The sequence below is a fragment of the Cetorhinus maximus genome, chromosome 21 (genome assembly GCF_964194155.1).
Source record: "Cetorhinus maximus chromosome 21, sCetMax3.hap1.1, whole genome shotgun sequence".
Classification (NCBI taxonomy): Eukaryota; Metazoa; Chordata; class Chondrichthyes; order Lamniformes; family Cetorhinidae; genus Cetorhinus; species Cetorhinus maximus.
In genome coordinates this window covers 95239829-95252946 of record NC_135899.1, presented here as the reverse complement: position 1 = coordinate 95252946, position 13118 = coordinate 95239829, and the positions used below count along the sequence as shown (strand labels likewise).

Sequence of the window (13118 nt, the reverse complement as noted above, 5' to 3'; positions counted from 1 at the left end):
GAATAAAAGAATAGATAATTAACTAATAGGTAGTTGTGAGTGGGCTGAATAAACTACCCAATAAATGATATTTACTAATAGAGGACTAAGTCTTGAATATATAATTGGACAATAATAATACTTTGTGCATATTTCCAAGGCAGATTGTAGAAGTCAAAGACTCATGCACATCCCTCTCTTATTCTGCATGTCTTCAGTTTAGCAAAATCAGTGCACTTACACATCCATTATTACTGAGGATATAAAGTGTTTGATTATTCTTTCCAATTTGTGAAGGAAAGGAACCAGTACAGCCTGAACCACGTTTTGCCGTAAGTGATCCAGTGGTGTGTTTTAATGAGATCTATACCATGACACTGTAAACAATGTTTGGCAAACACGATACTCTGAAGCCAGTGTCACTTTAAATCAAGAGCTCAGTAACTGTAGCGTGTGTAAGATTGCCTCACACATCCTCTACACTTCAAACTGTCAGGAAACAGATGCCTCTTTCGTTGAAAAATAACTTGCTAGATTTTTTTTCCATTTGTTTTCCAATAGCCTCAGTCTGTAGAAAATTTACACTCAGAGCAAGGTTTTGAGGCATTAATCTACTTACATATGACTTGATCTATTCTGGTTAGGGACATATTAGGAAGCATTTTTTCACATTTGTTAGAACATGGAATCTTTAGCATTAGTGACTATTCAGTATTTAAAAGGGAAGAACTATTTGAAGAAGATGACTACAAAAAGAATGTGGGAAGAAGCAGAAAAAAGAACTCAAGTATATAATTACTTTAAGATTAATCACATAGGCACAATGGACTGAATGGTCTCCTTCTGTGCCATAACTTCTACAATTAAAATAATAAAAGGCCTGGATAGGTCAGGCAGAGTTCCTGAGAAATAGAAAACTGATTATGTGTATTTCTTGTAGGTGAAGGCCAGATATATGTTGGCACTGAAGGTATAAGGGTCTGGCATAGAAAGTGTTAACATGGGACTGAGTAGTACCGCTCACAATGCGATGTAAAGGAAAATATGACCCAAGTCTAGAGTACTGGACAGAGATGTGTGTAGAGGCAAGCATGGAGACAGCTCCTAGCTTAGACCTTATACTTCATATATTACATAGTTATGGGTAGTTACTAAAAACTTACTGTTAAACTATACAAGACTCAGAACCTCTTCATGAGAACTAATGAATGACACACAACATCTTACAACAGGTAGCTTGGCAATTCCATCATCCAGACTTACATTGATATGATTTCATACTGGTTCTGTGAAATATCCAGATCACCACAACACAGAAGCCTCTATTGTGGGTCCTTTAGAGACATCAGGATGTTAACACTTTCAAAAATGGGAAAGGAAATCAGCCTAAGATCATCCCAAAAGTCAGATCTCATTGTTTTAAGGATAAGTTGAGGATCTCTTTTAAGATCTTTCCAGATCATACCAATGGAGTTGGGAACTAAAATGTTGTAACGCATGACGTACAAAATCAGAAGAAATTTCCTAACGATTTGAAATTTGAACATGATTTTTTGGGGGGAGATAAAGGAATCATGATAAAAACATTCTGAGCATCAAGAGCGATGGAGATAGGCTGGTGGAATGGACAAATAAGACAGAATTCAATGATAGTAAAAGGGAGATAGTACATTGTAGTAAAAATAAAAAATAATAATGATACTTGTTGGGTGATGTGGAAGAACAGAGGGATTTGCCAGTTCAGGTTCACAAAACATTTAAAGCAGAACCTCAAGTGGATAAAGTCATAAAAAAAACTACTGTTAAAAAAGCTGGATTTATGGAACAAGATGGAATATGAAGGTAATGGTGACTCTGTACAGGACCTTCATGAGAGTTTAGAACCTTTTCCATTATCACCTGAAATATCTGCTTGATTTTGGATTTGTGCAGGCTGCATATTGTGGAATTTATGTTGGAGATACAAGTCTTCCAGTTTTTGCCTTCCTTACTCAAATCATATGTGGGGAAAGTTGGAGTATTGTGTGCGGCAGGTGTTGGGCAGATTTGGGTATATTAAGAACTTGATTGGTTCAGCTTGGGATGGCTCACTACATTTTAGGTGCCACATAAATACAAGTTATTGCAGGAAGAATGAAAATAAACTGAGACATTTGGTGAACAATACAACTGATGCTGAGATTAGCTGAAATTCGCAATGCAAAGAGGTTTGAATTTTTAATTAATTTGGGTCAGTACTGGCCTCCAACATTACCTCTAAGCTGCACGGGTGCACAGTAGTGCAGCAATAGTGCACTAGTACACAGTAGTGCAGCAATCCAGAACACACAGCAACAAACAGGCCACACAAAGAAAATTAGAGGGAATGGTGACATTTACCATTACAATTTTGGATAAATATGAGGAAAAAAAGTATAAGATGTGAATGAAAGTCAAGTGTTGCCAATGCACAACAGATTGTTTAGCATTTAAAAAATATACATTAGGGGTATAGACCTTCAACTCTGATGAAGGAGTTCAAACTTGTAATATTAACTTGCCTTTTCCTGTCACAGATGTTGACAGACCTGCTCTGCATTTCCTGTGTTTTCTATTTTTAGTTCAATTGTTGAACATATTCAGTTTTTAAATTTTATCTCTGAACTCGTATCTTTGGAAATTTGAAATTCTCTGATAAAAGCAGGAACAGAGCCAACATGAATCTTTTGCGGGTAATTGTAACTTTGTGTTGACAATAAGTGATCAGACATTGGCAGCCTAATTCGCATCCATTCTTGTCTTTATTTCCATTGATTTCATGAGATAAAAAAGAAATGAAAGATTTCTAATCTTACCTCAGATTCATGAAACAGAGCTGGGTCAAGAAATCCCTGGGCTTTTCTGTATTCTGTCCGTAATCTCAATTTGAAGTTTGTATCGTGGGTTTTGACCAATGCCTCATGGAGAGTTTTCTGCAGAACGTGGTCTGTGTCTTGAACAGCCCACATGTAGAGAGAGATGGAATGCAGGAGACTGTTCCCTTCTCCTGTCCAAGAGGAAGTATGTTTATAAACATCATACAAATGCAATTATTAAACTATTCATTTGTAAAGGCACAGGAGGATTCAGTGAGTTATAATGTTGCCCTTTTACCTGTGCCAAATTCTGGCAAATGGTTTGAAAGTCACCTGTCTATATTGATAATGATAACTCCTGATAAACAAATTGGATGGCATCAGAAAAAAACCTGGTAGCCCATTGGCTGGTCCCAAAGACTCCCTTCCGGTGGCTGTAAACCCTCAGATCTAGGACTAAATGCACTTACGTCTGATGTGTCAATCTACTTATCAATGTATGGACAATTCCTGGGTCTTTGTAAACTTGTAGCTCAGTCACAAACATTCCACAATTCTGAATGATGGGATTATTTGTGCCAATCTGGGTTTGGAGTTAGCTGAATACCTGATCACCCAGCTTAGTTAGAGAGAAGAATCTTATCAAGCTGATGTAAGATGATAAAAATTTTGACATAAATCAAAATTTAGTACATATGTCAGATAAAGAATGAAATGCTTGAAGATGCACAAATGGCTGGAACAGTACCCTTTCTCATTGTGTGTGATGTGGGATTGCATTGAGTCAATGGAACTATTGTCACTGATAAGGAAAACCTTGCATAAAAACTGAAAAGTTGTGGTGATATTGTTTATTGGTATGAAAAAGATGCCATCTGGGATGACCACAAACGCACTGTTTTGATCTATGGAATAATGCAGAGCACAGAGACTGCTGAACAGTACAAAGAATGAGAAATTTAATGAGATGGATGACTTCACCAACTGGGTTCAGTTCCCCTTTGAGTTCTTCTTGTTGCTAAGCAACTGAAATTATATTAGACGTAGTGATTTAGGACAGTTTCCCAAGAACTCACATGAGTAACTTCTCAAACTCCAGTTAGGTAATTCTTTACTTCACTTTTCCTCATTCTTTTTCTTTTCCAGATTTATATTTTCAATTTCACTTTGAATAGTGAGTGGCTGAATTTCGTGTGCCAAGGCCAGACATCAAGAAATTGGGACCCATCCCTACCAAACTTGGCTGTTCTGGTTATTTCAATGTTGTCTATTTTGTATGTGTATGTGTTGAAGAAATAATAAACTAATGCACATGACCAATTAGTGGACTTGGCCTTTGCTGTCACAAAAAAGACTTGCAGACTTCATCATATCAAAGTGAAAGAGATTTGACTGCTTATCCTTATCATTCATTAGCCTAAAATATCTGCCCAATATCCACTTGCTGCTAAAGTTCTGACAGCGATAAGCAATAACTGGTTACAGACTGTGATTATTACTTCAATGTTGATATCTGGTGCTAAGATACAGTACATGAGGGTTTTTTACAGTACACACACTCATATGCTGTTACCTCAGGGGCTTCCATGAAAGAAAAAGTATGGATAGTGAAAGAGGGAGAGATTATAGAAAGAAGGAGAGATGAACAACTGAGAGAAAGACAAAGACAAGTAAAAGAGAGAGAAAAGTCAGGATAGAGAGAAACAAGTAACTATCTTCAAGAGGGATGAATGGGTTAAGCAACATCACATTCAAAAATGAGTTCCCACTGTGGTATCTGAGACCTGTTGATTCCCAGGTGCAACTCTGTGCTAATGAAACCAAACATTCTTGATACGTATTGCCAAATAGAAAATAGGTATTTGTTATCAATATCTGTGTTCTACTGAGCAAAGTTGTTCAGCAAACACAGATTTACTGTAGTATATGGTACCAGAAACTTTAATTTTTAACATGAAACACACATTGTATGAATGTGACAGAACATTAATAAAACAGCTGCTTGATACAGAAGATCTTTTAAATTACAATGCCGATATTTTAATCAGTAATGTACTTCTTCCTAGCAATTCTCTCAAACAGCCTCCAAATGCTTACTTGGGAACTTTTTGTAATCTTGATTGTGTTGGGGTTGAAATTCCTCCCATCTCAGGCATCAGTGTCAGCATCAAACACTGTCAGCACAACCAGATCCAGAGAAACACTCTCGATACTCAGTCCCAACAAAATGTCTCAGCATCAACATCGGAGAACTCTTCATTTTATCAGGGTGATATTTGTAGCATCTCCCACACCAGCTATACTGTGGCTTCCTAGACATCCAGTGACCAATCTAATTGGCATCTCTTTATTCAAATCTAGATCAGATATTAAATTATTTTGACTTACACAGATGTATAGTAATAGTTTTATTTATAATGAAAGGCAGCCAGAAATCCATTAAGAAGGTAGCCATTTCAACATTGTATAGAAACACACCTCTTAATAAAACCTAAAAAATAGTAGGAGTTGGCCATTCGGCCCTTCAAACCTACTCTGCCATTCAATAAGCTATACCTGTTGAATGGTGTTGGATACTGTCCGGTAGGTCTTAATGAAGTCCTTATAGTCTTAAGTAGGTTAACTGTGTGTATTTGTGAACTACAAGAGCTATATAGATATATACAGTAATGTACATATATACAATAAAGTATTCAAGCCAGGAGCTGTCTCCATGCTCTGTCCAACACTAGACTGGCCCCTAGGGGCAGGTCATGTGTTCTTTTACATCACTGTGTGTGTGGTACTGTACTCAGTCCCACATTAACCCTAGTTAACCCTATAAGTGCAGACCCTTATACTACACCTCCCCCTGCCAATCTTTATCCAATGTATTTCAAGTTATTCTAGTTTACCCCTTGTAATTACATCCTTATTACTACCCCATCTCCCCCCTTCCAGTCTCTGAGCTCAGGCGGTCTGGAGGCCTTGTAACTCTTCCATATCCTGTTTGCATTACTATCGGAGGAGCGATCGGTTCTTTGCTGCAGGTAAAATCTGTTGATTTGAAGGTTGTTCTGGTATCTGGGTATTTTTTCATTCTCTTTTTTTCCATTCCTTGGCATTGAACCACTCTTTGTCGATTTGGCAGGTGTTGGTTTGTGATAGGCAGGTGTTGATTTGTCCCACATTTTCTGGGGTGGGTGAATGCTGTGCTCACCCCCATAGCGTTTTCTCCCTCTTTCATCGTGCAGCTCACCATCACACATATAGAAGTTAACGTTTCAACAATGGAACCTTCATTCCCACTGATTTCACAATTTTAGCCAAATTTTGATTACTTTCTTCTTTTCTGGTTGTTTCCCGTGCTTATGAATCTTTTAATTCAGCTCAACAACAACTCTGGTAAATTGAGTGTTTTTGTTTCAGAGTTATCTGTGGAACTCTTGTGTAAGTTTAACAACTTCGTCTCGGCATTCAGTTATTTTTGGAATCTTTCTTCCATGGTCACTGACTGCTCCTTAGATTCTTTCCATTCATTCATTAGATCTTCAACCCGTTCCATAGAATTCACCTTTTCTGCTTTTAAAGTCTGGATATGCTCTTCCACGCTGCACATCTCATCCTTCATGTTGTTCACATTGGATCGAACATCCTTCATGTTGTTCACATTGGATCGAAGTTCAAGACGTTAATCAGTCTGGGTTGTTAATTCTGCTTTCAAGCAACTGTTCTGTTATCATCAGCGATTCCTTCTCCTGTTCCCAGCATTTTGCACAATGCTTACTGGAGACTTCTGATGCTTGAAGTTCATCAAGTTTTAATTGAAGATCCATTTTTGTTGAATTTGTTTAATAATTTAAGCATTTCACGTCCTCTTTCAAGTGATCTACTTCCTCTGAGCAACATTCCAGCGTGCTCTTTAGTTCTTGTTTTTTCTTATCAAATGTATGTTTCGTGCATGAAAGTTGATTCTCAGTTTTCCCTTGGCAGGGTATAATTCCTCTGTGCTATCATTCAAGCTCTCGTTCTGTAATTGTACTTCTGCTAATTGTTTTTGAGTCTCCTCATGCTTTTTTGTGAGAACTTTGACTTTCTCTTGCCATTCTAGGTTCTTGATTTTCATCTCTTCATAAACCTCCTTGGAAATGTAATGTTTTTCCAAGTTTTCTTCTAAATGTCCAACAATTTTCTTCAGCTCTGTAGTCTCTTTCTTATACCTCTGTGACACCTCAACATTTTGTTTAATATAAAAGCAAAATACTGCGGATGCTGGAAATCTGAAATAAAAACAGAAAATGCTGGAAAAACTCAGCCAGTCTGGCAGCATCTGTGGAGAGAGAAACAGAGGCCAGGATTTCCCGGTCGGTGAGCTGGGGGCAGGGCCCACTCGCCGACACGTAAAATGACGCGGGATGACATTGGGCGGAACTCCCGATGTCACTGCGCCCCATTTAAATTTTCAGGAAGGCGGGAGTGCAACATAACCAGCTGTACACCCGCCGACCTGTCAATGGCACCGTCATTGAAGCAATTAATGGACCTGCCCGTCCAACCTTAAGGTTGGTGGTCAGGCCGGGAGCCCTGGCGGGAATTAGAAAAAACATGAAACCTCATCCAAGGGCAGGATGAGGTTTCATGTAGGTTTTAAAAAACGTAATTAAACTGAATTTTAGAAGTGATGGACATGCCCCAACGCATGTGACAGTGTCACATGAGGAGACATGTCAGGGAAATTTTTTTTCTCTATTTTTAACACTTTTTACTGTAGAGCTAGTCTCCCTGAGGCAGCACTTAGCCTCAGGGAGATGAGTGCACTCTTTCATGCATGTGCACTCTGGGATCCCTGGCATGCTCAGGGATTTCCCACCCCCCCACCCTCGCCTGCACAGGGAGCGCATAGCACTTCCGTGCGGACGTCACGCTGTGCGGGCCTTAATTGGCCCGCCCACGTAAAATGGCGGCGCACCCCCGATTGGGGGCGCCAATCGGAGGCACGCCTCTGCGCGCCTGCTCTTCAACTTCCCCCCCCCCCCGGCCCACTGATGGGGGGATAATTCTGCCCAGAGCTAATGTTTCAAGTCCATATGACTCTTCTTCAGAACTAACGAGAAGTAGAAAAGTGATGGATTTTAAGTGCATTGATGAATCCTCAGCCAACTTTTATGGAATATTAAAGGCCATTGACCAATAAAATTCAACACATTTCTACTTCTCTTTAGCTCTGAGAAAGAGTCATATGGACTCAAAACGTTAACTCTGTTTCTCTATCCACAGATGCTGCCAGAACTGCTGAGTTTTTCCAACGCTTCCTGTCAAAGTTATGTTTGTTCAGATCTTGAACAGTTTGGTCCATTGATGACTTTAGTGACTCATGCATTTCAAGGATATATACTTAGCTTGAATCTTTCAAATCTTCCAATTCAGTTCTGATATGAACGTTTTTCAACCTTAATTCATTTTGCTTTTGCAGAGTTTGTCTATTTTGGGTTTCATCAGATAGCTTTCCTTTATTCACAGCCAGCTGTAAGCTCTTCACTGTCACCAGCTGTTGCAGTCAGGTAACGTGTAGGGTTTTGCAAAAAGATATATTTTTTAGACTTCCAGAAAGTTCCTTTCCCCTCTGGCACCCTTGTGTGGTTTACTCGAATATTGCCTTTCTCCTTTTGGCACTTTACTGGGAGTTTTCTGTGCCATTTTTAAATCTCTGTGCACTCCACAGCTTGAAGATTAAAATATTCATCAAAGCAGGTTGAGGATTCATCAATGCACCGCATTAGGATTACTTCATCAGCAAGTTCACCAAGCCAGCATAAAAAGGTATTAATCTGGACGTTTTCTGATTTTCTACTTAGACCTGATGTACTCCGTAAGTCTCTTTTCCAGAACACTCAATTTTCTGTTAGGTTTGGCCCTTGGATGAGTCCAAACTAATCTGGTAAATTGGATTTTTGATCCATGGCTAAAAATTTTAAAGTGTAGTTTCAGCTTTATGAAGTTGCTGAAATTCAAGATAACATCGCTGTTCATTTGAAGACAAAGGGTTTACCCTTTTCTGATTTTTACCCGTGCTTGCTGGTTTTGGCGGGCTCCCACTGCAATGGTGCTCAGCCTCCAAAAAATTTTAAACAATGGCTGCTTGAATCGACTAGCTGCAGGCTTCTCCATTTCAGCACTATGCTTTAGGGTCAAGAAAGTGTCGAATCCTGGCCTTTGTTGGTTTTAAAAGATGATTCTTTGGTCATGATTCTTCTGAATTGATTAATCAATTTTTTCCCCTTTTTTGGAGCAAGTTTGGATGCCACGTGCTTGGGTGCCGACTTGGGAATTTGGTTTTCCAATGGAGTTTTTAAATGGAAATTTTTGACCACTGAACTATTTAAAAGTTTCTCGAGACTCGTTGTATCCTGGAATTTTAAAGTTTTAGCTAACCCCTGCTCAGTCTGCTGACTGCACTCTGGGAATTGAAGCTGGACTTCCGGGAGATCCTATGGAGTCTTCTGCTGCAGTGAGGAACTTTAAATGCTTCCAAGCCTTTTCTTTGGAGCTTTCCCATGGTGATTTTTCTCTGTGTGTCTGCTTCTTGAGCTTTTCTTCAGGTCAGAATGCTTCTTTGAATTTTTCGTTAGTCTTGCAGGATTTTAGTTTTTCTGTGCATTTTTTGCGAGGTTTTGCATTTTTCCATTCACTGCTGCCATGTTGAATGATGTTGGATACCATCTGGTAGGTCTTAATGAAGTCCTCATAGTCTTAAGTAGGTTAACTGTATGTATTTATTAATTACAAGAACTATATACATATATAAAAGGTTCAGACTAGGAGCTGTCTCCATGCTTGCTTGTGCACATGGCTCTGTCCAACACCAGACTGACCCTGGGTGCAGGTCATGTGCCGTTTACATAACTGTGTGACCGATACTGTACTCAGTCCAACATTAACCCTATGTGTGCCAGACCTTTATATTATCCACACCATCCTCATGTCCCTTAATTCCTTTAGTACCCTAAAGTGTATCGATCTCTGACTTGAATATACTCAATGACTGAACATCCACAATCCTCTGGGGTAGACAATCCCAACCCTTTGAGTGAAGAAATTTCTCCTCATCTCAGTCCTAATAGCCACTCCTTGGTTTACAACACCTAGGGCTGAATTTTGCCCTTGGTGGGCGTGCGGGCCCCACCGGCTCGGTGGTGGGTGGACAGCCAACCTCCGCCGCCAAAACGGGGCCCGCCGCCATTTTGAGTGGGTGGGCCAATTAAGGCCCACCCAGCGGGCTGCCCGATGGGAAGCGCTATGTGCTTCCTGTGCGAGGGGGGGAGGGAATCCCCAGCTGTCAAAGTGCGATAGTGCGCACTGCTCCCTGAGGCAAAGTGCTGTCTCAGAGAGATTAGTGACACTGTCAAAAATGTAAAAAAATAGAGAAATAAAAATATTATTAACATGTCCGTCTCATGTGACAATGTCACACGAGATGGGACATGTTAATAAATATCACATGACATTTATTAAAGTTTTTAAAAATGGACATGAAACCTCATCCCGCCAGTGGATGAGGTTTGATGTATTATCAGAAGCCACTGGGGCTCCTGGCCTGCCCACCAGGCTTAAGCTTGGACAGGCAGGGCCTTTAATCACTTTAATTAGCCTGTCAATGGCCTCGATTAGCCATTGACAGGTTGGCGGGCGGACAGCTGATTTCGCTGATTCAGCTGATTGGGAAAATTCAGGCCCTAGTTTTAGACTATGGGAAACATCCTCTCAGCCTCTACCCCATCAATACCTTTAAGAATTTTATATATTTCAATGAAGTCACCTCTCATTCTCCTAAACTCCAGGAAATACAGGCCTCAATTTCACCACATATGATAAATCCTTAATACCAGGAACCCGTTGGTGAATCTTTGTGGCACTCTCTCTAAGACAAGTATGTCGTTCTTTGGTCAAGGAATTAATCTGATGATTAGTCAAGGATTGCAATGTATTTCCAATTTTCATCTGCATTTACATTTTCCTGGAATCAGGATTATCCAATAAATTTATTTAGAAACTATGCTTTCATCTCATCGAATAACTAACATTCTTTACTTGCAAAACTCAGTGGGAAATGATTTCTGAGCTGAATTAAAAGACCTTTAATGCTATCCCCTGGAAATAATGGATAATTTTAGTATTTAGTAGTGGAATATATCACAGCAGTAAATTATTACTTAATGCTCTTTATTCCTTTCAAATGTATAAAGGAATGGCACAACTGCCATATAATGTTTTACTAACACTCTTTCCCATATATGACCGCCATGATTATCATGCCTATGGCATGTATGAGTTATTCCTCTCCCATGCTTCTTGAATAACATCATTTGTTTCTCGGTACATGTCCCTATGTAACAGCAGTTACAGCTATTTAAGGAGGGGATAAGCAATTGCATAAAGATGGTTGTCCCTTTTTCTCTTTTATCTGTGACTTAACACTCTTAAAACAGAATAAAATAACATCCAAAGTAAACCCTGGCTAACACTAGTTATGATATTACAATAGTGATCACATCCAGTCTCTATCTAGGTCATACATCTGGCACTGGGGATGCAGACACTCACTTGAAGAGGTGTTTTCATTAGTCAATTTTTTTTATTCATTCATGGGCTGTGGCCATCACTGGCTAGGCCATCATTTATTGCCCACCCCTAATTGCCCTTGTTCAGAGGGCATTTAGGAGTCAATTCTGTAACCTTTTGTGACTCATGCACTAGGATACCCAGGTCCCTCTGAATCTCAGAGCTCTGCAATCTCTCACCATTTAGATAATATGCTTCTTTATTCTTCCTGCCAAAATGAACAATTTCACATTTGCCCACATTAGACTCCATTTGCCAGATCTTTGCCCACTCGCTTAACCTATCTATATCACTTTGTAGCCTCCTCATGTCCTCTTCACAATTTACTTTCCTGCCTATCTTTCTGTCGTCAGCAAATTTAGCCACCATTCCTTCGGTCCCTTCATCCGAGTCATTTATACAAATTGTAAAAAGCTCGGGCCCCAGCACTGATCCCTCTGGCACACCACTCATCACATCCTGCCAACCAGAAAAAGATCCATTTATGCCAACTCTCTGCTTCCTGTTAGCCAGCCAACCTTCTATCCATGTCAATATGTTACCCCCTACACCCTGAGCTTTTATTTTCTCCACCTTTAATGTGGCACTTTATTCATCTTTAAAATATATCACAATTGTCCCTATTGGAACTGCATCAGTGTTCTGGACAGTTCCTGGATGTATATATTTCATTCAAATAAATTATCTTCTAACATTTATTTTTAAGATGACTTTAATCACCCTATGACAACGTGCTATGGTGCTCAAGTTAACTGCAATAAAAGCTGTTCATCATTATAACATGGTCATAGACATTTTAAGAAGTTAGTAATGTTTTTAAAAGGACTCAGTTTGTTTTTACCCACAATATTTCTGCAAAACGTTTAAATGTTAATCTACATTTCTGAATGAAAAAGGAAATGGACAATTTACAAGAGATTTAACATGAATTCCCGCCGAATACATGGATTTATATTGTACGTGTAAATACCTTCACCGTGTAAACCATTTCCTTTCTTTTTTTCTTACCAGAAACCTTGAGTGGAAATTGCTTCCTGACCTCTTTACACCAGTTCAGCGTCTTGGCTTCTTGGAAAGCTTTCCAGACAGTCACATCCAACAACTCCTGTTCCAGGATCCTCCGGAATTTGGACGCGAAGCCCCTGGTGCTGAATAACTGCATCGTGTGCGTGTGCAACTTGCTCAGGTGATGGATAAAGGGGTTGGCACCGGTTGGTTTAATAATATCTTCATTAATTAGACCTCGCAGTCTGACCGCTTTGATTAAATTGCTGTCGGCCAGTGTGTTCGGTAGGATCCCCTTCTTCTCCATATCAGCCGATCAGTACACAGGAGCTCTGCAAACTATTACAGACAAGTTTCATTAACACACTGCGCCAAGTCTGTCCCAGAACTAACTACTGCAGGAAACCGAATGTCAATCCGAACGCACCTTGATGATCCCCTCTCCCCCCATCCACCTTCCTCAACCTAGTTATCCCTTGGTCCAGTTTAACCTCACATTATCAACCTGAGCGATTCCATTCCCTTTCCAAACATTCAGAAGCTGTCCTGTCGGGTACTCACCCAGTGTCTCACTTGTCTACACTAATATGGAGCTGTGAATGATTGAGATGGGTGTGAGATAGGGACTTTCCGCCGGTTAACCCTTAACCCTTTGCTCACCACAACCTGCTGCTGGCTTTTCCACTTCCTTCACTCCACAGG

The 13118-nt window shown here is 39.9% G+C and overlaps 1 protein-coding gene across 1 annotated transcript in view; it reads right to left on the bottom strand.

Moving 5' to 3' along the window:
• Positions 1 to 12738, bottom strand: part of LOC144696152 (tumor necrosis factor alpha-induced protein 3-like) — a 58151-nt gene extending 45413 nt beyond the window's left edge. The window contains exons 1-2 of the mRNA XM_078567501.1: positions 12420 to 12738; positions 2814 to 3004 (exon numbers count right to left, since the gene is read on the bottom strand). Of these exons, the coding sequence (XP_078423627.1) occupies positions 2814 to 3004; positions 12420 to 12723 (495 nt within the window). The 5' untranslated portion in view covers positions 12724 to 12738. The remainder of the gene's footprint in view (positions 1 to 2813; positions 3005 to 12419) is intronic.
• Positions 12739 to 13118: the final 380 nt, after the last annotated feature.